The sequence below is a fragment of the Meles meles genome, chromosome 13 (genome assembly GCF_922984935.1).
Source record: "Meles meles chromosome 13, mMelMel3.1 paternal haplotype, whole genome shotgun sequence".
Taxonomy (NCBI): domain Eukaryota; kingdom Metazoa; phylum Chordata; class Mammalia; order Carnivora; family Mustelidae; genus Meles; species Meles meles.
The window spans coordinates 39,098,655-39,126,136 of record NC_060078.1 but is presented as its reverse complement, the minus strand read 5'-3'; the positions used below and the strand labels follow the sequence as shown (position 1 = coordinate 39,126,136).

At 54.4% G+C, this 27,482-nt stretch overlaps 1 protein-coding gene across 11 annotated transcripts in view; it reads right to left on the bottom strand.

The window, feature by feature from the left end:
• Positions 1–16,003: 16,003 nt before the first annotated feature.
• Positions 16,004–27,482, bottom strand: part of ZMIZ1 (zinc finger MIZ-type containing 1) — a 231,746-nt gene continuing 220,267 nt past the window's right edge. For 10 of the 11 annotated variants that reach the window (XM_046026215.1, XM_046026222.1, XM_046026219.1 and 7 more), the window contains 6 exons: positions 27,086–27,153; positions 26,690–26,758; positions 25,991–26,235; positions 24,587–24,753; positions 21,238–21,495; positions 16,004–19,761 (listed from right to left, as the gene is read on the bottom strand). In XM_046026215.1, coding sequence (XP_045882171.1) covers positions 19,654–19,761; positions 21,238–21,495; positions 24,587–24,753; positions 25,991–26,235; positions 26,690–26,758; positions 27,086–27,153 — 915 coding nt within the window. In that variant the 3' untranslated portion in view covers positions 16,004–19,653. The remainder of the gene's footprint in view (positions 19,762–21,237; positions 21,496–24,586; positions 24,754–25,990; positions 26,236–26,689; positions 26,759–27,085; positions 27,154–27,482) is intronic. The other variant, XM_046026223.1, reaches the window with a different exon arrangement.

Below are 27,482 nucleotides of genomic sequence, written 5' to 3'. Positions count from 1 at the left end.
TAGGGCATTTCGATCATCCTGGAAAGCTCCCTTGTATCCTCTTCAAATCACCTTTCTTCCCAAAAACGTCTGTTCTGACTTCTACTCCCACCGATGAGTTTGTGGGTTCTTGAATTTCACAAAAATGGGATTCCATAGTAATTATACAGTACAAAATCCTTTATGTCTAGCTTCTTTCACCCAACATAATGTTTTCCACTTTCATCCATCTTTTGTGACTTACTGGATAAGATTTCATTTTATGAAAATAAGTTAGTTTGTCCATTCTCCTATTGATGGACAGCTAGGCAGTCTATTGTTCTTACCACAGGTTTTTGTTTTGACATATATTTGCATTGTTCTTGAGGAAATGCCTACGATTGAATTGCTTGAGTATGTAGTAGATGGATGTTTATCTCTATAAGTGAAACCAAACTTCCCCAAAGTGGTTATACCATTGCAGACTCCCACCCATAACATACCAAGAGTAGGGGAGGGGGGCAGGGGGATGGGTTGGCCCAATGATGGACATTAAGGAAGGCACGTATTGCATGGAGCACTTGGTATTAGAGGTAAACAATGAATCTTAGAACACTACATCAAAACCTAATGATGTACGGTATGGTGACTAACGTAATACAATTAAAAAAAAATACACCAAGTTTCAGTTGCTCCACATCCATGCCAACATTTGATATTGTCGGTCTTGTTAATTTTAGCCATAAGAGGATTTTTTAAAAAACCGCATGTCCATCAGTTGATGAATGGATGAACTAAATGCAGTAAACCCATACACTGGACTATTTTTATTTTATATTATTATTTATATTATATTATATATTTATTTTACTATACTCAGTAATACAAAGAAATCTAAAACACAGAAGAAGCTTTAAAATGTTAAGCTAAGTGATAGAAGCCAGTCACAAATGACTACCTGTATGATTTCCTTTATATGGAATGCCCAGGACAGGCAAATCTATAGAGACAAGAAAGTGGATGAACGCTTGCCTGGGGCTGGGGAATGGGAGGGTTGAGGGATGATCGCTAATGGGCATGGGATTTCTTTTTGGGGATAATGAGAATGTTTCAGAATACACTGTAGTGATTCTCAGCTCTGAATGTACTAAAAGCCATTGAATTGCACACTTTAAATGGGTGAATTGTATGGTTTGCTCTCCATAAAGTTGCTTAAAAAGCTCAACCATATATAATGAGCCAGTCATCCTCTGTAGCTCCCCGTGTTCTCAAAGTAAAGACCCAGATTCTCAGACCCAGATTCCTCATCTCCCTCTTCTACAGGCACAGTGGGAATCCTGCCATTTCCAGACGCACCATATGCCAGCGTGCATCTCAGTATTTGCATATGTGGTGTCCTCTTCCTGGAATGTTCCACATCATTTCTGACTCACTCTTGGCAGTTCAGCTCACCTGACAGCCTTCTCTTATCCCTCTTCCATTCATTCATTCATTCATCCATCCATTCATTCATTCAAGTAATTATTAGACAACTGCTGTATACCAAGGCTCTATTCTAGGCACTGGGGATGCAGCAGCAAACAAAATGGACTATATCCCCCATGGAACTTATGTGACTGTCTGCATAAACAAATACTAATTGAGCACTTGGCAAAGGTGAAGCCTTGTGCCCAGCCCCTGCCCTGCTGGCTTCATCAACATTCCCATAGTGCCATCTGCTCTTCTGTTTCAACACTAACCCCTCTGGGACAAGTTGAGGGAGGGTGGCTCTGCCTCCCTGACAAGGTTAGGGACCCCATGGGGTAGGACCCTAGGACCAGTGCTCCTGACTTCAGAGCAGGGACGATGATTCCTCTATGTACATTTCCCTTCTTAGTTTGTGGGACCCTTATGCGACCTTGTTCTTCTCTGCCCACTCACCTGCTCTGTGCGTGGCGCGTCGCAAAGGGAAGATGAGAAGGCAGGATGCCCACTGCCCAGATCAGCTAACTGAGGCCCTGGAGAATGGCTTGATTATACAGACTCACAGAGCTGTCTGTAGAGCTTTGACAGAAAGCTGGTTTCTCTCTCTCTCTCTCTCTGCCCTAGAAGCTTCCTTGTGATGTGATCAGCTCTGAAGGCCTTGGGTTGGGGTCCCCACACCAGGAAGTGATTCCAGGCCCAGCCAGGATCATGGGCCCAGGGGCTGGTGCTGTGGGTCACCCTCTGTGGGCATTTCCATCACTCCAGCTGGGACAGCTTGTGGCAGGATTGTCAAGACCTTCTTCCCTGTCCTCAGCCTGACTCACCTGGGTCACAGACTACTTGAGAATGAAGTTGTCCTCTGGGCTTCCTCTCCCAGGAGATGTGCAGTTTACAAGGGAAGCCTCAGGAAAGGAACATGCAAGTATGTCTCCTTAATGGTGTGATTAGTGCTCACGTGTGAATGGTGGCTCAGAGCGGCCCTCCCAGTGACACCTTCTTAAAGGCCCCATGGACGCTTGGCTCCTCTTTGCACTTGTTCTTCTGGTCTACTCTGGCAGCAGCAGGGGTAGGTCAAATGTGGGTGTTACGTGAATGTACAGATACATATGCTCAAATCCGAAGTTTCTGCCACCTTAGCATTTCTCTATTACTTAATTTTTAACCAGTGTCTGAGATATCACAACCTAACCAAAATACTTTCAGAAGCTCATTTAAAGAAAAAGCTCAATCAGAGGCACCTGGGTGGCTCAGTTGGTTAAGTGTCTACCTTTGGCTCAGGTCATGATCCCAGGGTCCTGGGATAGAGCCCCGCACTGGGCTCTCTGCTCAGCAAGGACCCTGCTTCTCCCTCTCCCTCTGCCCCTCCCCCTGCTTGGGCTTGTGCTCTCTCTCTGTCTCATAAGTAAAAATAAAATCTTTTAAGAAAAAACTCCCTTCGGTAGGCAGTGTGGGTTATCCGAGATCTCCATGTCCCCTCCATCCTTGGATCTTTCCTGCCCATTTCTCTTTAGGTGCCTGAGGTCAGGCGCCCAAGGGCTGCTGGGCTCGCCTGCCTGGGGTCCTGTCACTATCCTTGTTTCTCCTGCTGTGGCACGAGGGAAGGGAGCTCCCATTACACCAGGCGACTCGGTGGTTCCTGAGGCTCTTCCCTCCTCCCGCGGGCATCACACCCTGGGCTCTGTGAATTAAGCCCTGGGAAAGAGTTTCTCCTAGCCTCTGCCCGACCCTGGAGAAAAGAGGCTCACAGGATATGCTCTCGTTTCTCCATCCGCACACCCCACGGGGCAGGTGCCCTGCTCACCTCAGAGGTCACATCAGTGAAAAAGCTGCCTCCTCTCTGGACCTTGGGTCCTAGCGCGGCTCTGGATGGAACCTGGGGGTCATGTGTGGGGAGGATGGCAAGGGGTGACCCCCATCCCTCCATTCTCCAAGCTTGTGCTCTTCTAAAATAGAAACCCAACACATCCTACATGGAAAAGAGGTGTTCCCCTCATACTCTTGTCTTGGTGTCCTCTGGCTACATGACAAACCGGGTCCAGACAGCAGCTTCAGTAATAACTGTGTTGATTATGCTCACAGATCTTGAGGTTGACTGGAGCCAGCTATGACGGTCTCTCTCAGATGGTGGCTGGGCAGGGGTCGTCTTGAAGACTTCCTCACTCCCATTTCTGGTGCCCGAGCTGAAAAGACAGAGACAGATGGGGCTGGAAGAGCCACGAGTCTCGGCACATCTCTCACTTTCTCTGTGGCGTCTCTATACGGTCTTGCCACATGGCGGCTTCAGATAGCTGGACTTTGTCCGTGGTCGCCGAAGGCTCCCAAAGCTATCAGAAACATCCATGTTTCTCCATCTGAAATAAACTTGACCTTTCTCCTGACAGTAGCCTTGATGTTGCGTGATGAGTAGAGAGCTCCCACTCCTCCCTGCTCTAAACTGCATTACCATGCAACTCTTCCTTGAACAGGACAATGACAACCTAGGGCATCCTGTCCAAATCCTGTCACTTTAATTCCCAAGTTTCTTCCTAGAATGCAGAACTGGTGGGGAGATAGCTCAGCTTGAAGATGCACTCACGTGCGTGCACACACACACACATTCACACACACACACACCAGGCTTGTCTGTCTGGTCTCCCACAATTCTCTCCTTCCTACCTACGCTCTGACTTCCTTTGGAGGAGCTCCTTCTCATTCTACAGCTTCTGTCCTTGTGTATCAATGTGTCCAGATGCCTGAGCCCTACTGTGTAAGCCAGGGGACTGCAAACATTTTTTTAAAGCACCAGATAATAAATATTTTAGGTTTTGCGGGCCAAGAGGCAAGTTTGAGGCCACGGCATATGTACTTATGTCATCATTTAAATGTAACCACTATAAAATACGAAAACCACTTTTAGCTTATGGGCCCTAAAAATAGGAACCTGGTTAGGATTTGGCTCTGGACTCCTAGTTTATGAACTCCTGGTATAAAGTAAAGGGATCCCTGAGGCACCTTCCACTAGACGCTTCCTCAGTGGCTTGTGGGGGTGGAAGTGGGGCACAGTTTTGCCTGTGACCTCAGCCTGACCAAGAACCAGATGTTCTCTAACAGGATGTGATACCAGGACAGGAAAAAAAATCCCACAAGAATTCATTCATTCTTTCCTATAGCTGTGTCTGATAAGCTATGCTACTCGTTCCTGCTCTCAAGCCTGTCCGGAGTGATATTCCTGTCTGTTACAAGCTCATTTTCCATTCCTCCCTCCCAGCCTCTCCCTTCACCCACATCTTACCAACAAATGCCCTTTTCCTTCTCTTACAGTAGTCAGAGTTGGTTTCCGTTGCTGGCACCCAAAGCTCGCTAACTCATATGTACACGAGGCGTCCTACTTTGTCCAACCACAGTGGAATTTTCTAAGTGCGTATTCTGGATGCAGGAACTCAGAAAAGCCTAGGCTCTTGGACCCCATGATCCTCAGCCCTGGGATGGTGACCATGATCCGAGGCCCTGAGACGCTACACAGTTTGACCTTGGAGTTTCCAAGTCCCCAGGTCCTCTCTCCTGTGGACCCCAGGAAACTCACCCTTCTGGGGGTGGGATGGTGCAGCTAGGAGGCAGGAAGGCTGGCAGCAGCCCTGCCCGTCTCTCTCTCAGGGCCTCTTTGTAAATTTACCGTGCAGCAACCATACCCTGGTTTAGGCCCATGAGAAAGGAAGAGGTTGTCCTTTCGGGTTGTTTCTCTGGTAGCTGCAGCCGTGCCTGGCAGAGATGCACTTCAAATTAGCTTAGAGTAGAGGAGAATCACTGGCTCTGCATGACTGAGGACGATGTGGGTGTGACCGAGAACTTCTAGAACCAGCCTCCTTCTCTCTGACATTGTTCTCTGTTCCTCCGCATAGCCGTCTCATGGTCTGTTCCTGTGGGTTTCCTTCTCTATGTGGCCTGAGACATGGCAGCCAGTTACTTCCAAACTCCCATCCTCAGAACTTGACTGCCAGGGGAAGACTCTCTCCATTCTAGCACCAGAAAGGAAAATCTGAGGAGTGGTGCAGCCAGGGTTCTGGGCCCACCCCCAGACCCATCATTACAGACCGGAGAGTAGGGCTATTGTCAGTTCCCACGGAACCACAGAGCAGAAACTGGCTGTGGTAGGTTGCCGTTGTCTGCCCTGTAGTTTCCTCCTTCTGTTCACACCTTTGCAGTATGACCTTCAAGCTCCTCCCATCAAGAGGCGGAGTCTATTTTCCCATGCCCTCCATTGGGGCTGGTCTTGTGACTTGTTTTGACAAAAGGAACGAGGTAGAAGTAACATTGTCTCGAATCTGAGCTTTAAGAAATCCTGTGTACTTCCTCTTCATCTCTCATAACCTGCTGCCACCGTTGGCACAAGCCCAGGGTAGCCTGATGGGGGCTGAGACACCCATAGCCCAATTACCCCATCACTCCAGTTGACTGCAAGCCAACGACCAAACATGTGAGTGAGGCTGTTCTAAGCCAACATGCGTGCTGGCTGCAGACACACAAGCGAGCCAGCTGAGTTTGGAAGAGCCTGGCCCAGATCAGCAGAACTGGTCACTCCACCCACAGGCTCATGAGCACAAATAAAGAGTTGTTTTAAGCTACGGATCATAAATACCTGTTTGTTACACAGCAGAAGTTAGCTGAGACACTTGCTAAGTGTTCATCAAACCCATGGAAATGGACACAACCCTGCCTTCTAGTCCACAATGACTGGTTGAGGAAGTAGATACAGAAGCCAGCTGGCCAAGCAAAATCCTTCTCTAGGATTCTCTCTTATAGCCCCATGTAGTTAGCTAAATTTGTTCCGATCTTTGCCTTCTTTCTGAACTCCGTCCTGCTACCTTTGTAGTTAGATAGCCTGTGGTTGAGTCCCAGTCGATAGAATGTGGGCCTGGCCCACAGCCTCACTCCCTGGGGGAAGACCCCTGTCTTTTTCCATCAGCCAGCCTAATGCAGAGAACTCCAGGACGAAGAAGGAGGGCGGAGTTACAAGGGAAGAAGAGCCCGAGTTCTTGAGTGACCACACAGATGGCGCCCAACCAGAAATACCCATAGTGAGCTGTGCCAGGAGCCACTGATTGTGTGGTGGTAACTATTACGGCAGCATAGCTTAACTCATGTATCAGAAAGGGGCAGAAAGAGGAACAGAGCAGTTTCCCCAAATCAGCTGGTACTGCACCTGGAAGAAGGGAGGGGTGTTTGCTGCAAGGCAGGACATTAAATGTCCACTCTAGGGATGCCTGGGTGGCTCAGTCAGTTAAGCGTTTCCCTTTGGCTCAGGTCATGATCCCGGAGTCCTGGGATGAGTCCTGGGTGGGGCTCCCTGCTCAGCAGGGACCCTCTAATCCCTGATTGTGCTCTCTCTTGCTATCTCTGTCACTATCTCCGTCTCACTGTCTCTCTCTCTCAAATAAAATAAATAAATATCCCCTCTGGAAGCCACAAACCACCTCGAATGTCAGACTAGAAAACCAACCTAAAGAGAGACTCTGGGGTGCTGCCGAGGCAACACCCTGGCTGGGGTGGTCTTTCTTGCCTCACGGGGATGACATTAGGTCCTGGACATTGAGCAGTAGTAAGAGGGAGAAAGGGCCACTGGTGGGATCTCAGAGTCTCTCAAGCCCACTAAAGCCGAGACCTGATCTTTGTTGGACATGTGTTCTCATTCTAACAGGCGTCCTCTTAGTTAAAGGCTAAAAATCTCCTTTTGGTCTAGTGGGAGGTGTCAGAAGACTTAACTTTTCATATCAGAAAATTCCTAAGAAGGTACAAGGAACTCATGCAGTCTGGAGGGAGGGGACTAAGTCCCCAGCAAAGATGAGGCCGAACAATAGAAAGCATTTATAAGCAGGAAGAGTTGAAAGAGGAGGCCAGGCTTCCAGCCCAGCTGGGGTCGCAGGCAGCCACCCTGCAGCCTTTTCTCCTGAGGCCAAATTCTTGAGTGAGGGAGGGAATGTGATAGGTCGCGGACCAGCCAATCCTTTGAGTTGTGTGCCTATCCTGGTCTAGCTGGCTGAGGGCAAGGGGCTTGGTTGTGCGGGCCAAACCTGGTGGTCCCCTAGCAGCAGCAGCACGTGGCTGTTTCCAGGGAAGGAGGGTAAGGGTGGACAGAAGTCTAGTGTGGCATTTAGGACAGGGACAGTCATTGGCAGAGATATGGAAGGGAGAAGCAGGACGGTTTGGGACGATGGCTAAAGAGAAAGTGAATTCAGTTCTGAGATGGTGGGAGATGGGACCAGTCTTGGGATCTGCAGACTATAGGTACCTCTGAAGGGCTTTCAGCAGACATAGGTCTGTCCAGCTGATCTAGAGGAACAAATATGGTGGTTAAGCTTTGCCCTCAGGAGTCCTACAGCTCCGGGCTTGCAGCTTGGTCCTGCCACTTACACCAGGCCTATGGTCCTGGGTCAAGGTCAAGGACTAGGGGCCACTAAATCAGATGCAGCCCACATATAGGCTTTCTTTGGGCGACATGATGTCTGTTTGTTTTGCTTGTTAACGTTCTAAAAAATCTGCATTTCCAGATTCTCTTGGAGGATTAGAAGATCTGGCAACAACTGGATCTGCAGCCCCATCTGGCAACAAACACCTAGAGAAGCAGATGCCCCTTGGTCACAGCTGATGTTTGCTGGCTGTCCACAGTCTCTACCTCTCCCGACTACCTTCCCAATGCCGATGCCCTGGCATCGTGTTCCTCAGCAGCAGCTCCTACTACTGTTTTCTTACAGTAGAAAAATAATTCTCCATATCCATGTGCAGGCAGAATAATGGTGTCCCTGTGGTGTCCATGCCCTAATCCCTAGAACCTTTAGCTGCAAAGGGCAGCTAAAGTTCCAGATGGAAATAGGATTGGTTGTCACCTGATCTTGAGATGGAGGAATGATCCTGTATGATCCCATATAATCACAAGAGTCCTTAAATGTGGAATATGGGGCAGAAGAGTCAGTGTCAGAGGGATGAGATGGGACAAAGACTTGACCGGCTGTTGCTGACTTTGAAGGTAGAGGAAGGAAGAAGTTATGAGTCAGAGAGCACGGTATCCCCTAAAGTGGAAAAGGCCTGAAAGTAGATTCTTCCCTAGAGTCTCCAGAAAGGGGCACAGGGCTGCTGACATCTTGGTTTTTAGCCTAGTAAGAACCATCTTGGGGTGCCTGGGTGGTTCAGTCAGTGAAGTGTCTGCCTTCAGCTCAGGTCATGATCCCAGGGTCCTGGGATGGAATCCCACATCGGGCTCCCTCCTCAGTGGGGCGTCTGCTCCCTTTCCCTCTGTCCCACCCCTCCACTCATGCTCTCTCTCTCTCTCAAATAAATAAAAAATAAAATCTAAAAAAAAAAAAAAAAAAGAACCACCTTGAACTTTTGGCCTTCAGAAATGTATTATAATATGTTTGTATGGTTTTAAGTCACTAGGTTTGGGGTAATTGTTTACAGCAGCAATAGAAAACTAGTGCACCTGTCTCTTATCAAAATGGACAATCAGCCAAGGAGGCGATGTCTTTGGGGAAAAAGGAGAGAAAGCATATGTCTTAATGAAAATGAGGAATATTTCCGTGAATTTAATTTGCCGGCAAATTGCATCCTACACCCGACCTTTCCCTTTCTGGTGCTATAGATATTAGGGTCTAGAACCTCCTCTTTCAGAAAGTAAATTACTTAACCTTTCTGCTCCTCATGCCTCTCTTCTATAAAATGACATCTGCCCTGTGGTTTTGTTATAATGAATAAACAAAATTAAGCAAGCAAACAATTAGTATAGTACTTGACCTGTAGCAAATGCTCACTCAGTAAGGGGCAGTACGATTAGCAGTAGCTGGTCATGTAAGGATGGAAGCATGAGGCAGAAGAAGTTAGGTTTTGCTGCAGGAACAAATTAACACTCCATGTCGCTGGCTTACTATAATAAAGATTTTTCATTTTTTAAATTCAAGCTACATTTCCAACATGGATCAGTGGGCTGCTTGGCTCCACAAGCCCCTCAGGGACCCAGGCTGAGGGAGAATCCACCATCTTGCCGTTGCACCATTTGTAACCCATCACCTCCTTGTCATGGGGCAGGGGACAGGCATGCTGGGGACTCTCACGGTGGTAACTAACTGTTGTGGCCTACAAGCGAGCCACATTATTTAAGCTCACAACCTGTTTTCCAGAATTGTTCACATGCATCCACCTGGGCGGGTGGGGAGGTGGGATACCTGGAAGGTTGGGAGATCACCCTTGAGTACGTGACGGAAGTCAGCATCACCGCGGCTCTGAAGAGAATGAGACTGGGGCAGAGACACATTTCAAAGCTCTGTAGAGTCCGGATGGGAACTGATGTGGTCTTGAATTTCAGTAGCAGGATTAGTGATGGGGATAAGATGTCCGATTAAACAGATATTTAAGGGGTCAAGTCGTCAAAGCTTTAAAACGTAGGAAGATAGATGAATACAACAACTGAATTAGAAAATAAAAAAGAAAGAAATCAGAAATAAATCAACAGGGGCGCCTGGGTGGCTCAGTGGGTTAAAGCCTCTGCCTTAGGCTCAGGTCATGATCCCAGGGTCCTGGGATGGAGCCCCGCATCAGGCTCTCTGCTCAGCAGGAAGCCTGCTTCCCTTCCTCTCTCTCTGGCTGCCTCTCTGCCTACCTGTGATCTCTGTCTGTCAAATAAGTAAATAAAATCTTAAAAAAAAATAAATAAATCAACAGATTCAGGTATCAATTTGAATACACTATATATATATATATATATATATATATATATATCATCATCATCATGCTTTTTCTTCTAAAACCGATTCACAGACTTAGCCTAGTGCAATCTTGCGCAAACTGAGAAGTGGTTTTGATCATTTCTCTAACAATGATGGGCACAGTGGAGTCCTGTGAATGAAGTTTTATTAAGCTGAAATCAGTCTGAAATTATTTAAGCTTGGCACTAGATCATGAGAAATGATAAAACATGGCAAACCTCACAGTCGAAAAGCAGATAGGTGACAAGTATACTTTTAAGGTATTATTGATGAGTTTGCTTCCATTGATGACGGGAAAGTAAAATGATCATAGATCCTGCTTCAGGCATAAATGAAGTATTTAAGTTTTAAATAACGTAAGTTTTATTACCCCCTTGTCAGGTTTTTGATATTTTTCAAGTACTTCAACGGTGTTAGAAAAATGAATTATTAAAAATTTTAAAAAGCATGTATGAACTGGAGAAAAAGTGCGGTGGTCAAGGTCGTTAGGAGAGGTCAAGATGCCTGTGGAGAGACTGCGGACTAAGGAAAGAGCGCAAGACCGCCAGGCAGAGAAGGTGAGGGTAAAGGTGTGGCCTTGAAGGGGGTTTTCGGGAAGCAGAGCCTGCGACCGGGATTCTTGTGAAGTTGATGTATTGGGCGGGGGGCTCTTCCAAATGCACAAGGGGCGGCGAGCAGGGAGAGTCCCCCTTCCCCCCGCCCTTGGCTTGATCACAGAGTGAAGGATCTGGAGCAGAAGCACACCACAGCGTGGTCTCCTGGTCAGGAACGAGGGTTGGCATTTTATACTCCATGTTGGTCACCCCGCGGGGGTTGGGTGTTGGGGCCCAGGAGGGGGGATTTGGGTAGGTCCCTGGTGTTAACACGGTCTTCCCCTTGCACTGCTCAGACCCACCTGCTTCTTGCCTCGAGTTTACTCCACCTGCCCATCGGGAGACGCAGGGTGGTCGTCGGTGGGTGATGTGGGGTGCAGCTTGAGTGTGGTATGCCGTTCTCTCAGGGCCCCATCCGCTTGGGGGGCTCAGCTGTGTCTTGAAGAGGCCGTTCGACCCCGCATGGGGTCTGCAGCTTCTGCCTGGCGTGACACACGGTGGCCCCAGTGGAATCTCTGAGTGTGTATCCATGGCCACACCACCTTTTCTGTGTGTAGGCACTCTTGGTCTGAGAGTCCATGTCCGTGCGCTCCCAGGCAGCGGCCATGGCCTAAGTCTCCACAGCAAGGAGAAGCAAGCCCATCCCTAGAGTACGGATCAATCCTGGCCAGGGTGTCCTTTCTAGGATGGGGGGGGGGGGGTCCTGGGTAATAAATGTGCCACCAAGGGGCTAGTTGGTCTCCTCATGGCATGTTAATGTCTCAGAGACTCAGCACGGTCTCTGTTGAAGACAGGGTGGACATTCAGCTGTGGCGGCCACCGGATCGGCCTCGGAGAGAGGGAACCAAAGCTGGTGGGCTCCTGTATAACTTGATCTCTGTATCCAGGATACTCTCTTCCTGAGCCCAGGTCATGCAAGCCTAGGTGGGGGTGAGGGGTGAGAACAGAGACTGGCTGACGTCTGCTGGCCGAGTCGTCCTGCATCTTTGGTTGCCCACTGTCCTCCGCAGTGGACGCGTCTATAAAAACATGCTACATGCCCCTTCCCACAGGCCTACCTGCCTGCCTCCCACACGATGCTCCCTGTCCCTCCAAGGCCGGTCTTGCTCTGTCCAGCCTCTGACCAGCTAGGCAAGCCACTTGCCATGGCCCACAATTGTGTATATGCCCCTCCCTCAGGTTTCTTCTCTCTCCGTGCGACATAGATGGCCAGGTGTCCCGCCCAAATCCTTGCCTAGTGGAAGGATTCCCTCTCACCTCGGCCTTTCCATCTTGAGTGGGGCTCCCCCTGTGGCTTGCACCCACGTCCCAAGCTGTCTCACCTATGAACCAAGTTCACAGCTGATCATAATAGACCCTCGAAGTGGCAATAGGTATTTGCCAAGGGGGCGGGGCAGGTGCAACTCTCCCCACCCCAAGTCCTGGGGTCTCACTCCTTCCCTGTTAGGGGCCCGAAGTTGGTGCAGGCCACCTGATGGCACAGGGCGCTGAGCGCTTTCTGAGGGTCTCCTGCTGCTCCAAGAAGCCCTGCCCCGTCGGTCCGGCTGCGGGAGGTGAGTGTTGCAAGGCTTCCTTCCTTCAGTGCTTTCCTCAGACTCTCACAACTTTGTTTCAAATAGCCAAGTAAGAGACCTGAGATTGTAATTTCCTCTCTTTGGTGAATCAGTGGCATTTAGCAACAGGCACAAAGTTCCATAGTCTCAACGCTTTTTCTTTCCTCCTACCTGCCACAGGCCGGCTGCACGGCCCCAGCGGGCACAGTCCCCTCCCCCTTCCCTGCAGGTGGCTGTTCCAGGCCCGTGCTGTCACCAGGGACAGGACCCCATTCCCATCTGGTCAGGGACTGTCTCCAGCATCCTGCCCTCCGAGGCTGGCTCCCAGGCCTGCTCCCAACACTCCCTGCTTTATTTAGGTCTGGTTGTCTAGGAGCAGAGCCTGAGATGGGCCTTCAGATTCCTGCGATGCACCGAGGGACGGCTCTCAGGGGAAACCTACAAGGGAGGCAGTGAGGCAGAAGGCAGACGGGGACAAGGTCGAGCAAGCATACAGCTTTAGGGAGAATCTGGTCTGACCCACAGGGAAGACTCTGGAACATGCACCACACTGCAGCAAAGCGGCTGTCCTGTGATTGATGTGAGCGCTCAGGCTTCCTGGCGGGGGCGGGGGGTGGTGGTGGAGGAGTGGGTCACGTTCCAGGCAAGAAGGTACCAGGCTGCTGAGGGCAGTTCGCTGGTGGAGAGAGGCTGCGAGCCATGCGTGCCAGACGCAGGAGAACTGGAGGGAGCGCCAGGACCTAGTTGCGACAGGAACTCATGACGGGGACAAAGAAGGCGTGGTCAGAAGTGCTCAGGCAGAGCTGAAGACCCAACAGAGAGGGTTGTCATGGAATCCAAGAGATGAGTTTCAAGGGACAACGGCCACCATCACACGCAGTTGTGAGGGCCAGTCTCCAAGAGCAGCATGGACTTCAGTGACCAAGAGGTCACAGGTGGGCTTGTGAGGGGAGTTTCAGAGCACTTCTGAGACGTGAGCCGTAGGGCGTGGAGGACGGCGAGTGAGCACCGACAGCTTCCCCGGCCGAGGAGTCTGCATGAGAAGGAGTGCAAAGAGGTGGACAGCGAAGGGTGGGGATGCGGGATGTTAGACCTCACCATGCCGGGCCCGAAGCTCCAGACCCGGGGAAGGTGCAGGAAAGGGGCCAGCTGACAGAGCCAAGCCCCTCCCGGAGAAAGAGGTAGTGATGTCAGAGGCCAGGGGAAGGGCTGGCCCTGACTGGAGAAGGGCCACCACATCCTTTGAGCCTGGACAGAAGAATATAAAACCGGGGGAGGGTGGAGGTAGGGCCATGGGTGGAGGAGCATGGCGGTGGGGGGGGTCTGGGTGATGGCTGGGTAACCTGCTTAGAGCGAGTGGCTGTGGTTGAGCAGGAGGCGGGCTCACAGGACAGAATAAGGGACATGGGTGGATGGAGGGAGCGGAGACCAGCCCTGAGGTCTCGGGGGGCTAGAGACCCTGATTTGTTCTGGCACTGACCTGGGGGACAGAGTGACCTTCCCCGGCAGCACCCTATGGTCTTATGCGGAGGGACGGTCATTGGATTCAGGGTGGGGGCTTTGTGGGGTGGGGGACAAAGAACAGAAATGCAAGATGACGCCTGAGCTGGAGGGTATGATGTGTGGCCCCCGGTGGGGGCCCACCTTCCAAGCAGCCCCGAGCCGGGCCCTCCTTGGGCTCTTTGGGCGAATTTATTCTAGGCCCGGAGACAGAAGTGACCAGTCCTGGGAGGAGTTGGTGGGGTGGGGCGGCGGGTTTCCACGCAGCCTCGAAGCCTCGCCAGGCAGCCACAGGCCCGTGCTGAGCCGCACCGCTGGCTTCAGGCTCCGAAGCCAGAACACGGGGACGATTTGCTTTTTACGTCAAGTTGGGGAGCCTCCTGCCCTGCCTCTCCCTCCCCATCCCCTGCCCACTTCCTGCCTTTATGGCAATGGCATTCAAACTTTTTGTTCTCAACCACAACCCACAAGTAAGAATTAATTTGACATCATGATTCAGCAGACACACACACACACACTGCACAACAGCAACGAATGTTTCACGATCCATCCCACCCTTACTCTGGAAGCCTCTTCGTGCTCTTCTCCTTCGCTCCCACCCATTTCATGAAAGGAGCGCTGGTCACAGCCCAAGTGGATTCCGCGGGTCCCTGGACAGGTCCTGGAGAAGCACTGCGCTAAGAGGGGGTGGCCCCTCTTCTAGGAAGGGCATCTGCTCTCAGAGAACATGCCTCCTGTCCCCGCGATGCTGGCAGAAGGCGGTGCCCGCAGCTCAGCTGTGCCCAGGATTCCTTTATTTTATTTTATTTTATTTTATTTATTTGACCAAGAGAGGGAGATCACAAGTAGGCAGAGAGGCAGGTAGAGGGGGCGGGGGGAGGCAGGCTTCCTGCTGAGCAGAAAGCCCGATGCGGGGCTTGATCCCAGGACCCTGAGATCATGACCTGAGCCCAAGGCAGAAGCTTAACCCACTGAGCCACCCAGGTGCCCACGATTCTATTTTTAACGTAACTTCTCCTTCCCCCCTCCCCTTCCATCTCCCACCGGAGAAACTGGCCTCCCTGGAGAAGCCCCACAGGCAGGGGACTTCCGGGCACGCCGTTCCCCATAGGCAGTTCCGTGGCTGCTGAAATCACGCACCCCTCATGCCAGTGGCTTCCTGCGTCCCTCCTCCCCCACCCCTCACACTTAGGAGACCTGCACACTCTCCTCACAGGCACGTCCACACACACTCCAGGGGATACATTTGGGGGCACCTGCCAGCCCCCTCTTCTTTCTTGGAACGTACCCTCACCCAGTCCCTGTGGAGGGAAGGCTGGGCAGCCACATGTGTTTTGCTCCTACGGCCAGGCTGAGTGGGGTGGGGGCGGCGACCCGCTGCTGGGCTCTGAGAATCAGACTCACTTCCCCAAACTCCAGGAGGAGACTCGGGGGGTGGGGCACCGAGTTGGGTCGGGGCTGAGGCCACAAAGGAGAGTTAGGACAGCGGCCTGGGTAGGGGCCGTGGCTACAGATCCCCACCCAAAGCACAGTCACGGAGAAGAGGAGATCCAAGGTCCCCTCAGAGGGTAGGTGGCAGGGGTGCTGGGGGAGTACGGTGGCCAGAGGGAGACGCTGAGCCAGCCAGCCAACTGGGAGAGTGGCTGAGTCAGCCGTATCCCAGGGTCTGTGAAGCCTCGCTGGGCTTTCAGCTCTTCATTCTAGATGCTCGGACAGCACCCTCTGGGGCTTGGCACGAACAGGTTCCTGCTCCATAGACCTAGGAAATCCACAAGCACCCTCCGCTAGACCCCAGCTGTCCCACTGCCGGGAGCGGGGCCTGCAGCAGACTGGAGTCCCGCCAGAAGGTGGCTCTGGGGTCTGGATATGACCATGTGGCCCCAGGTCCCAGGGCCTCCTCCAGGGATGACTCATGGCAGGGGCGCCTCCAGTTCCACACCAAACCACCTGACTTGCTGTTTCTTTGCCGGGTGATGGGGCGGTGGGGGGGGGGTGGTTTAGAAGCGGAAACAAACAACCAAGCCCCTCCTTAAAATTCACAAAATAGCTAATTCGCCAAACCTTCGTTTTTTGTCCATTTATTTAGAAAACAATTAACATGGGCAAATGAGATACCTCAGTGTTACAACAGAGTATAGAAATGTCTAGCAATAGTCAAATAATTTGATCTTTAAATACAAAATAACCACATGAACACCTAATATACAGGTTTCATCTGAATACATATTTATTAGATAAATATTAGAGGTTGTCACATCATCTAACTACATACAGCTTTGCAAGACTAGAAATCACAATTAGTTTTCTGACCAGTTTAAAGTATGAAATGATTGCATTGTACATAGATGTACAAAGACGATGACGGTTTCTGTGGGGGGGTCACTTCAGGCTGCACTGTGGGTGTGTTTATGTGTGTACGTGTGAATCACCTGCAATCATGATATCAAAAAATTATACAAAGTATGAATTTGGTTACAATTTTCTTCTGAAATCCCCGTTTCTTTTCATTCTTTCCATAGCACCCTAAAAATACACAGGTGGCAGGACTAGCACACTGAAGCTAAAGAGTACATGTAGGTAAAATAAAAACGAAACAGAACAAAAATTCCTTTCCACACAGGGTCAGAGTATATTACATGAGACAAATGTGGAGAGAGACCTCACAGACGCTAACGAACAGGGTCTAGTTTTTCCACGTTAAGATGGAGTTCCAAGCCTTTTTTTTTGTTTTGTTTTGTTCCGTAAAATAAAAACAATACACATTCCAAGGGAAATGAATGCATCTGTTAACGTGTCTCTATTTCTCATTTACATATGTACACACGTCCCTTGTCCCTTGAGTTGCTGCTGCTGACGTCGTCCTGTCTAGGTGGTCAGGTCGAGGGAGCAGACAGGTAGCTCTCTGGGGGGTTTCGGGCTTCCGTGAGGGAGAAAGTATTAGAAGTTTCTTAAAAAATAAAATGGCTACAGGGAACATGATACACGGGTAAAGCTTCGAACCAAGGAGATGGGGTGATTGCCTGTATTCGGGCCTTCCCGCCTGCTCGCTGGTGCCCTGTCCGTCCTGTGGAGTGCCGGCAGAAATGCGTCTGCGGCCTGGGTGGATGCTTGTCATGGAGAAGTGGCTTGCTGAGGCCTCGTTTTTGCTGAGGTTACTTATGGCTCCAAGTAGTCGTCCAAAAGGATGAGGGAAGCATCTCCCCAGAGTTCAGAACCGCTCTGGCTCGGGGGGGCTGTTGTCACCTGAAATCTGTCATCAGCCGGGCCTTCGTCCAGCCCCGGACACCTTTCTGCCTCCCTCACCCCCCTGGCCTGGCTCCAAAATTGCTCTACGGGGAACGTCCCCAGAGCACCGGCTTCAGGCACCACGGTTCGGGAAAGCTCTTTGCCCAGTTGCTGGTGGAGGTTCGCGTGGGAGGGGCCCCAGGAAACCTGCCTCAGGGAACCAAGCCTGGGCTTCCACGGAGATGGTTGAGGGAGGGGCCCAGAGCCTGGGCTGTGGGGAACAGATCGACCCTCTGGCCTCGAAAACTGTGGGTAGGTTGGTGAGCGGAGTGGGGACACTCGGTAAGAACCAGCATGGACCCCAGGCCTTTCTGGGAAGAAAGTGGCACAGCAGGAAGCGGGAACTTCTAAGGAAGGCATTTTTAAGTCTGTCTGGGGCAGAAAATCCCCAGATGGCCTAACACAGACTGTGGCCACCTGCCAGGGCCCTCAGCCACTGGGCGAGGACGACCACATGCTACCTGGCACCGTCTGGTCCCCGCCAGCCGACTGGGGATGGCTCTGAACAGCGGGTGGCCTGACCTCACCCACCCACGTGCTTTGTCCCTTCATCTGTACAGACAGCCCTGTTTGCTTTTTTGTTTTTGTTTGTTGTTTTTTAAAAAAAAGGACTGGTCTTTGTTGTTGAGTCAAGGTATTTTAAAAACACCAGCAAAGGCTATAACCAGGTCATGAAAATGTTGAATATTATCAAAGACAATACTAAAATATTCACAAAGATATTTACAAAAGCAATTCTTAAAATAATTGATTTGCATACTGAACACCACACTGTCTGAAAAAACCTCGACAACGGGACAAAGGAAAAGGGGGCAGGGACCATGGCAGCTTTCCTACAGAGAACCTTGTGCCGGCCATCTGGTACAGTGACTGGAAAATCAACAGCTGGGGCCACCGTTCTGGTCAAACCCAGAGGAGCGTTGGGCACCGCCCGCCATGGGGCGAGGGTGTCGGGGGGAGACGGAGAGTGAGACCGCGGGACAGTGGACGGAAAGCAGGAGGCCCCCAGCAGCAGCAGGGAGGGGCGCAACGAATTCACAGACGTGACCCAAGTGACCCGACGGCCCAGCAGCATCACAGGCCATGCGGCTTAGGGTGGGGGGCACAGAGGACCCCCCAAACAAAACGGATGCCCGCACAAGCTCCCCGGGAGACTCCGAGAGCGGGAAGCCGGGTGGAGCGAAGCGGTGGAGGGAAAACCAGAGAATGCTTCTGCTCAGGCCAGCAGGAGTGTGGGCAGCTGTGCAGGGGAGAGGGGCATGGGGAGGGAGAGGCCGGCAGCCAAGCGGGGCACGGAAACACCACGGGATGCTGGCAGGCACATTCCGGCACGTGTGGTGTGACGGACCGGGGTGCAGCCGGGACAACCTGGAGCACAGGGACAGTTGGGGCCGCCGGGCTGGAGGGACGCCCATGCCTGGGGTTCCTGCGGCTAAGCCCGCGCAGGTACCCTAGCCCGAGCATCCCCTGCCTCTCCACCCGCGCCCCCCGCTGGCAGGGTGGACAAAGGAGAGCGGGGACAAAGGGAAGCAGGCCTCCCACATAACAGTCTGGGAGAGGTGGGTGGGGGCAGGAGGAAGGAAACAGGATGCACGGAGAGAAATGGTTTGCTTGCCGTCCAAGTCCACTGTCCCTTTTCTCAGATGACTTCGTAGCTTAATCAAACTGTCATTTAAAAACAGGAAGTGGCTTGGAGCAATGTTGTTTAAGTTGCCGTTTCTATCTGACTCCGGCCGGCGGCATCCCCGTATCCCCCAACTAAGGGCACAATAATTTCAGCTGGGTACTCTCTGTCTGCGCCATCCCCCACCCCCAGGCTGGTGCCCCACCCCCTGACCGGCCTAAGTCCAGAGGTCCTGGGGCCAGCTACGTTGTCCTGGCTCTGAGGAGGCCCTGACCCCCTTTCCCACCAGTCCCCAAGCAGGAATGGCACACCCTCTCTCAAACACAGAATCATGTCCTTTTTCTCTGCTTTCTGAGAGAGGAGTGTTTTTACAGGGTATCTTGGCTTAGAGGTCAGGGGTCAAAGTGACGACCTTGGCCCCTGAGAGAGTTCTCTTTCCCAGAGGTTTGTGCTTTTCTGTGGTGGGTGGTGGTGGTGGTGGGTGGGCCGTTCTCACTGCCGCCAACCGTCACTGTTCCTCCAAGGCTTGGGGTGGGGGGGCCTGCCTGGGTCTCGGGGTGCCCCTCTCTCAGGCTCACAGTCACTTGAAGGAGGCTCTGGGCCAGGAAGCAGGGAAGCAGGGTTACAGTCTAGAAACCGGAAGAACCTCGAGGGCACTGGAGGGTCGTTTGGAATCAGTACACACAGAGGGACCAGGAAGCCTTCGTCAGCATGTGCCCTCTCGCCGGGCCGGTTCCCCACCACGAGGGTCATCTTCAGGGCCCGCTCTGGGGCACGGTCACCAGCCCCACACAGCCTTCACAGTGCACCCTCCCGCCCCTCTGCTCTGAGAAGGCCGCAGCAGGGGCGGTCTGAGGGCATGAGCTCCCAGTGGTGAAGTGTGCGGGGGACAGACAGGGAAGGAGCCAGAGTGGGGAGGGACGGCCCCAGTGGGGGGGTGGGCTTCAGTTGTTCTCAAAGAGAGACAGGAGGTCATCGTTACTATTGCTCGGCAGGTCAGGGGGATCCAGGTACGAGAGGAGCTCATCGGGATTTGTGAGTTCTGGAAGGAGCTGGAAGAGAAGTACAGAAGCCCAGATGAGGTGTCAGCTGAGGGGCTGGGATGGCCCAGAGTGCGGACTGCAGGGGCATGTGCCCTCTAGCTACTGCCCGGGGTCCTGGCCCCACACCAACCGTGTTGGCTGTCTCCAGAGGCATCCAGGCCACAGTGCTAGTCTGAGGCATACCCATGCTTATTCCCAGCAGGGGAGAGAGTGGCCCGGGCCCTCCAGCTGGGAAGGCTCATGGCAGGTCAAGGGGCTTTCTTCTGATCCCAGTGTGCCTCCAGCCCCAAGACCCTGCACAGAGGAGGTGTGGGTCACAAGGGCCTTTCAGTCAAAACCACGTGGCTTTGCACGTAAGGCCGCATGGTGCCTGTCGCTGTCACCAGCCTGCACCTCCCTTCAAGAGCTCACTGCTGTCTGGTGAGCCTACAGCTGGAGGGCCGCACAGCACTGTCCTTCCCTGTGGCCCCCGGGGCCAAGGCTGCACACTGTCCCTACCTTCCACTGTGAGGCCCTTGGGGCCTTTTTGTCACACTGGGGATCCTCATGCACCTAAAAGCACCCCCACTGGCCTGGTCTGGGGAGGAGAGTTGGGTGAAAATCCAAGATGGCCGCACGGCTGAATAAACCCCATTCACCATAGAGACGGACGCTGCGGGGGGGGGGGTTGCTGAGGGGGACAGTGGGCCTGGGCCCGCAGACAGGAGGGGCTGAGGACAGAGAAGATTCCTCTGTGGGAATCTACAGCCCAGGGGCGGGGGAGGGGAGGGGAGGGGCAGGCGCTGCCTCCCTTCCTGGCCAACCCTAGCCAGCTGCCCGGCCCCCATCACACGGAGCCTCTTTCCACCCCACTTTCCAGACCATTCAGCTCTCAAGGTGGGAGACCCCTGAATCTCAGTCACCCTGGCACGACCCGAGGCTGGTCCCTTCTCAGAGTGAGCGATGGAGCAAGCAGAAGCACAGGGCATGGACGACGCACGGACAGGAAACTGGACACAGACACACACCAGCGAGACAGACAGAGGGACCTTGTCACTCCAACCCCTCCCCTGCCTCAGGCCAGAGTGTGGCAGACACTGAGATGACAAGCTTGATGTTGGGGGTGGGGGTGGTCAGAAGATGGGCAGGGGCCTTCCTGGGTTTCCTGCTGAACTCTGCCCCAGGGGGACTCTGTGAGGGCCTGGGGGAAGGTGGGGGTGGGGCAGGGTGGGGCTGCAGGACTGTGGCCGAGGGGACCAGGGGGCAGGCACTGGCAAGGTCAGGGAAAGGATGCTGGACCTTCGGGGAGGCTTCCCTGTTGTGGGGTTCCCTGGTTCTGGAGCCAGGGGAGGCAGGCTGGCTAGGCCCACCCACCACCCACCCACCCCCTCACAGCTGCACCTCCTCCACCCTGGGCCTTGAGCCCTCAACACCCACCCCTGCTCTTGGGCAGGTCCCGGCACCAGGCCTAGCCCCAGGCCAAGGCCAGTGGTGACCCCAACTTACATCCAGCGAAGGCTCCGGCATGTCGGATGCTCCCTGCGCTCCGGCCTGACCCTCTAAGGCTGAGGAGGGGTTAAAGGTCAGGTCGCTGTGTGGATGGTTGCTGGGAGCGGCCTGTGGCGGTTGCCGGGGAGGCTGGGAAGGAGGAGGAGGAGCCCCACTGTGATGTAATGGAGGCCCTGACTGGCTGCTGGGGTGTGGGACGTGCAAACCTTGTTGTATGGAGGGATGGGGCTGGTCAGAACTGCCAGCGTGTGGCATCTGTGGAGGAGGAGAGAGCAGGAGAAAAGAAATGTGAGGTGACGAGGTACAGCGACGAGATGCCTGGAGAAATGAAAACCAAACAAAACCAGGAAAATAACAAACCCCCAAAACAAAGCCACCCCCTTCCAAAGCTCAATGCTTTGTTGTTGTTTTGCAGGGAAACAAACAAACAAAAAGTTCTCCCCCAAAACTGCCAGTCAGGGAGGCTGTGGAGGAGGCAGGGAGGAGGCCTCTGAGGCCGTGTGCGTCCGGGAGGGAGGTGGCCAGGGGCTCCGAGACAAGCAGACACTGACGGCGGGGTCCAGGCCCCCGCAGGCCCGTCCGCCTCCGTGGCCCGGACACCATCACCACAAGGAGCAGCAAGGGCGGAATGGAGAAGCAAAATGGGCATGTTTCCAGGGAGCAGGGGGGCGGGAGGGGTGCTGAGGGTAGCGTGGTGCAGGGCCCCCTGCGGGCCAGGGCAGCGGAGAGCGGACACGGACAGACAGCATGGGCAGGCGTGCAGCTCAGGGGGGGTCTGCGCCCCACACGGGCCCCAGTGGGTGGGTGACGTTGGACACACAGGCTCCTCCCAAGAGCCCCAGGCAGCAGGGGCTGGTACCTCGGGACAAGCCCTGCCTGCTGCCCCGGGTAGGCGGGACTGAATCCAAGCCAGAGGAGCAGAGTGGGGCCTTCTCCGCATTGCCAGACCCTCCCTGTTGGCCATCCATCTAGGCAGCGATAGGCCGCGTCCCGGGGGGGATGAGGAAGGTAGGCGCTTCTAGGCCTGGCCCTAAGCCCGAGGGCTCACTGAGTCGGGCAGGAGGTGCCCGGAACAGGGGGCTGCAGTGGGCAGGGGGCCATATGCTGGTCTGTGTGCTGTTGCAAGCAGCCTCCCTTCAGAGCTCAGGTCTTAGAGCACAGATCCACACCCTCACCCCACTGCCAGGGCTCCCAACAAATCGTCCCCACCCCGCCGGCCCTGTGCTTGTCAAGGGGAGATGGACTTGACAGGCCGCGGGGGAGCAGGCCGTCTCCTGGGCCTTCTTGGACCTTCCTACCCACCCCCATCATCCAGGCCACACAGACATTTTGTTTTCCTCTGATCTCCAGATCCTAGTTCCTCTTCCTGTTTCTCCTGAAGCTGCCCCTGGGCCTTGCACTGGGCCTCTGCTCAGTCCAGCAAGCCCCTCCAAGCTGGGACCGGACTGCAGGACTGTGGGATGGGGGATGCACCTGAGATAGGGAGGACTGACAGAAGCGGGAAGGATGACCACCACACCAGCTGGTGACCCCCCACCCACGGCTGTGGGTGCCCCATGGTGCCCACTCTGGGGCGCAGGGAGTGGCTCCATACTCCCAGAGCAGCCCAGCCCAGGGCAGATGGTCCGTGGATCTGCTGACACAGCTGTCCACCTTGGCCCTGACAACTTGCTGGAAGGTCCTAGGGCCCAGAGAGGCAGGTGCTCTATAGTAACTGCTGGTCAGCCTGCCACGGCTCCTGCAAGGGAGAGTCTCCGTGAACTAGCACCTGACTGGAGCCTTTTGGCTAGGCCCTGCACACGGGGGCGTCCTTGGCAGGTGCTCAGCCAGGGCCAGGCTTCTGTGGTGTAGGGCAGTACAGCTGTCTCTCTGGGTCCAGCTGCCAGTTAGGAAAAGCCCAGATATGGGGAAGGACAGTACGTATCTTGGGACCATCCTAAGGGCTTAGGTCCCGCTGCAAAAACCTCTGGTGGCCCAGCTAAGAAGGCAGCAGAAAGCCTTGTTGGACCCAGAAGTACATGGCATCCCGCTGACATTTTCCGGAACTGAGAACTGTGAGTCAGGGTGTGTGGCATGTGAGTGTGTGTGGTGTGTGATCTGGGTGACTCTGGGGCACGGAATGTTGAGGAACGGGGGCTAGGAGAGAGGCCCCTAGAAGTCAGAAGCCCCATGGGGCAGAAAATAACTTGCAAAAATGCGGCTGGAGCCCTGGGACAGCAGCTACATCTGACGTGGCCTTCTGGAGTTCCAGAGGAAAGCCGCTACACTGTCCCTCAGCCTGTCAGCCTTCCAGTGAACAGTCATTTCTGCTGAGAATCAGTGGCTCTGGCCCACAAGACAGCTTCCGGCAGAGCCAACTCTGTACGGGACACACCACCACCCAGAGGCCCTTCCTCCCAGGCTACATGGTGGAAGATGGGCCGGTGTAGGCCTGGCCAACCCCACTGCCAGGCCCCCCATGGCCGCTCCCTCCTCCTTAGGGGAGAGACGAGGGACTCACAAGACGACTGAGGCCTGACTTCAGCCCTCAGGCCTCTGTGTTCCCAAAACCCAACTCCCTCCGTCCAAGCACTGCCGGGACTTTTGCTCCATTGGCACAAGGCCCGCATCTGTCTTGCTCACACGGGGTACAAGGCCTAGCCCAGAGCACAAGCCCAGGAAATGTCTACAGAGTCGAAGAGAACCACGCAGTGCTCACGAGATGAGGACCGGGGGAATGGCCGGGCCTGTTACCACTGGTTGGTGTGTGTTAAAATGGGACAGGAAACAAGAAGGGAATATTCTCAGGCTAAACAGAATCGCCAGCATTTCTTCCCACAGGACATGGTGCTACCCTGAAGATTCAGACCCCTGGAGAGCAAGTGCCTGGGTTTGAGACAAAATTCTAGATGGCTGGGGCTATAGTAAGTCAGCAGAAGAGTGCGTGTAAGTCAGGGAGAGAGGCTGCGGGGGTGGGGGGCTGGCGTGTGCAGGGCACTATGTGCAGCGGCGCGGTAGGTTCACCTGGGAGGTGGACACAGGTATGCATCGTGTGTGCAGATCGGAGCCTGCAGCTTCCCCCCGCTGAGAATCCAATGTCCTGAGCGAAACAGCCAAGTCCAAGAACGCCAGAGGGCCATGACCCAGCCTGGGTCAGGCCTCTCCCTCCCTCTGAGCCCGCCCCGGCCCATTCTCATTCTCAGTCCACCCCTTTCCTCGGGGGCAGGGGGGAGCTAGGCAAACATCAGAAAGGTCCTCAGGGATGGCGGAGCCCTCTGCTCCCATGAGTCGCACACAGAGGATGGGGACAAAGGGGGAGAAGGCAGGGGGCGGGGAGAGCAGATCAGGGTGAAGAAGAGGTACTCACAGTTTCCTGCATGGGGTGGCTGAGGGGTTTCTCGAGGGCGGCCATGTTGTTGGGCATGTCCGGGGGGTGGGAGAGCTGAGGGGGCCCGTGCATGAAGTCGTTCATGGACGTGCCACCAGGGTTTCCATGGGGGAAGTCAAAGTTGCCGTGGCCCTGGTAGTTGTTGCCTGGGGAGGAAACAAGATGGCAGTGGGGCAGTGTCACCCAGGGGAAAGACAGCTACGGGGGAGGGGTGGGGGGGGCATATGTAAATTAAGATGAGTCCTGTCCCCTGAGGCTGGAGTTGGATCCTGTGGTCTTAGACATCTGGGCTGGCTGGATGACAGGGCAGCAATAACCTTCTCTGGTGGGCCTTAGCACCCCAGGACATGAGCTGTTTTACAGGCATGAGGGGACACAGCTTGAGCAAGGGGCAGGCCAGGCTCCTATGGTGGCAGGGGAGTGGGAAAGACGAGGCCCAAGTCTAAGCCCTCCATAGAGTCTGCTGAGCTAGATCCCCAGGGCTGTCTCCCACAGCCCCCACATGGTCGCACCTCAGCCATGGGAAGAGCCCGGCCCAGAGTGGGAGATCGGGATCTGCCCAGTCTGCAAAGAAAGCCGCTTCAGATTTGAGAGGTCAACATTAGAAGTCAGCTGTCTGGCTTCCCTGGCCACGGCTCCCTCTACCACATGGCCCCAGAGAGGGATCAGAGGCCCATCATGCTGGAAAGCTGGGGCCTGCTGAACGCTGTGGGACCCTGCTATGTGGGTTCACCTCTCTGGGCTTCTAATCATCCAGAGCCTGGATGCTGTGAGGAGCAGGCATCCCCTGTGTTTAAGGGGGCTGGGAACTTTCTAGGGACTTAGGGCTGTAGGGTACAGCTTGGTCTGGGCAGCAGGGAGAGTGAGAGGTAGTGACGGTGACCTTGGTGGCCAAAGACTGGAGCTGCAGACCTCTGGACTCTGTGCCTGGAAGGATGGGAGTGTTGTAGGGACAAGGACAATAAGATGTTACAGAGAAACATGGGAGGGCCAGGGGAAGGGCCAAGAACTCCAAGTGGGAATGTTCTGTTGGTGGCCCCAGCAAAGCAGGCTCCAAAGGAGTCAAGGAGCTGTCTGTCCCTTAGAGCTTGAGGAGGAAAGTAGGGGAATGTGGGAGAGGCAGGAGACTGGTCCACGGGCAGCTCCTCACTTGGGCCTTCCCAGCTGGGTGCTGACCCACGTGATGCTGGGTGCTGGACGGAACCACGTGGGAAAGGAAAGGAGGATGGTGTTGAATGGGCCACTGTACCCCCAAGTCCAGTGACCTGGGTCATGTTTTGGGTGTGTACATTACCAAAACCCCCCATGCACCTGCCACATGAGCCCAGAAATCCTGGGACCCTCGTGGGCCTCCTCTCTCCCTCCTTGTCCAGTGTCACCCACCTTGGTTGCTGTAGTCGTTGGAGCTGGTGCCCCCCGGTGGAGGTGGGAGGGGGTAGGGGGACGGGCCAGGGCCCAGGGCTGCGATCATTTCCATGACGTTGGGCATGATCATCTGGCTGGGACTCATGGTCTTGAACCTCTTGGAGGGGATGCCATCTGGGTCATCTTTAATGTGTAGGTCTGACTTGATGGGGACTGGCCGCCAGCTGCACGTGGGGTCGATGGTGACCTCTTCAAACTCGGAGCTGACAGGAGGAAGGGGACAGAACTGAGGTCCTGGGATACGAGAGCTTCCAGCTTAGACACACACTGTGGTGTCCCTGCCCAGGTCCCCTGTCCCCATTCTCGCCACACGCTGCACAGGACAGAGGTGTGAGGAACTTTAGGGGTTGACTACGGTGAGGAAAAGCTAGAGGCTGGGTACCAGGCAGCTGGCGCCAAGGCCTCCCACCCAGGGAGAGGGTGTCCGGGACACTGTCTTGTTCTGGCTGAGTTTGGGACTTTCTGGAAAGTTCATCTGCCCTAGGCAGAGAAGTCCCTGAGGTAGAGTCACAGAGATAGGAGAGCCTGGGCAGGCGAGTGGTCTGCCCACCTGGAGAGCGAGGGGGTGTCAGGAGTACCCCTGTGCTCACATCATCCCATCCAGGCCATTCCCTCCCACCCCCCACCATGTGCCCCTAGCTGGGGAGGCCGACTTACTGTTGGATGGCGTTCAGGATGCCCCACATGTACTGGTCTACCTCCAGGCCCTCCAGCAGAGCGGTTTTACTGGAAAAAAGAGAGAGGGGGTTGGCCTTCACTCCTGCACCCTGGAGAGTAGGGGCTGAGCCCACCCCTCCCCACTGTCAAAGAGCCTCCACCTCCGTGATCCTACGGGAGGCAGAGATAGGAGGAGGCCGGCCTGCGACAGCCGGACACAAGAGGATAGCTCACAGCCCCCTTGCTCTGAGCTCCTCCGCCGGTCTGGGTTCCCTGTTTGGCTTCTAGCCCAGGTGCAGGGGGCTGGGCCCGAAACGCAGGGCCCGATGGAGGCCAGTGAGCTCCTCCCCTTCGAGGCTAGGTTGGGGGGATCCCGCCGGGGCGGCCATCACTCACTTGCACACAGGACACCTCCAGGTCCCTCTCTCGCAATTCAGCTGCAGGTACGACTCCAGATCAAAGCACTGCAGAGGCGGGAGATAGACAGACAGACAGACGGATGAGAAGATGCACAGATGCAAATGCCGCTGCTCTTGGGGCCCTCCCAGCAGGGAGGGAGAGGAGTGTGGGGAGAGACTGGGGCTGCGCCGTCACCGGCGACCATAATAGGGCCTTTCCGCTGCTCGCACGGCAAACCAGCCACCCCGAAGCCCTGCATGCATCACTCCTCACACCACTTGTGTGCCCGGTGGCCACTGCCCATGTCCTCAGAGGAGGTGTCCTGGCATGCCTGTCACTAACCCTGACATGTGATGGCCCCTCTCCCAGAGGCCGGGGGGCAGTGCGGATGCCA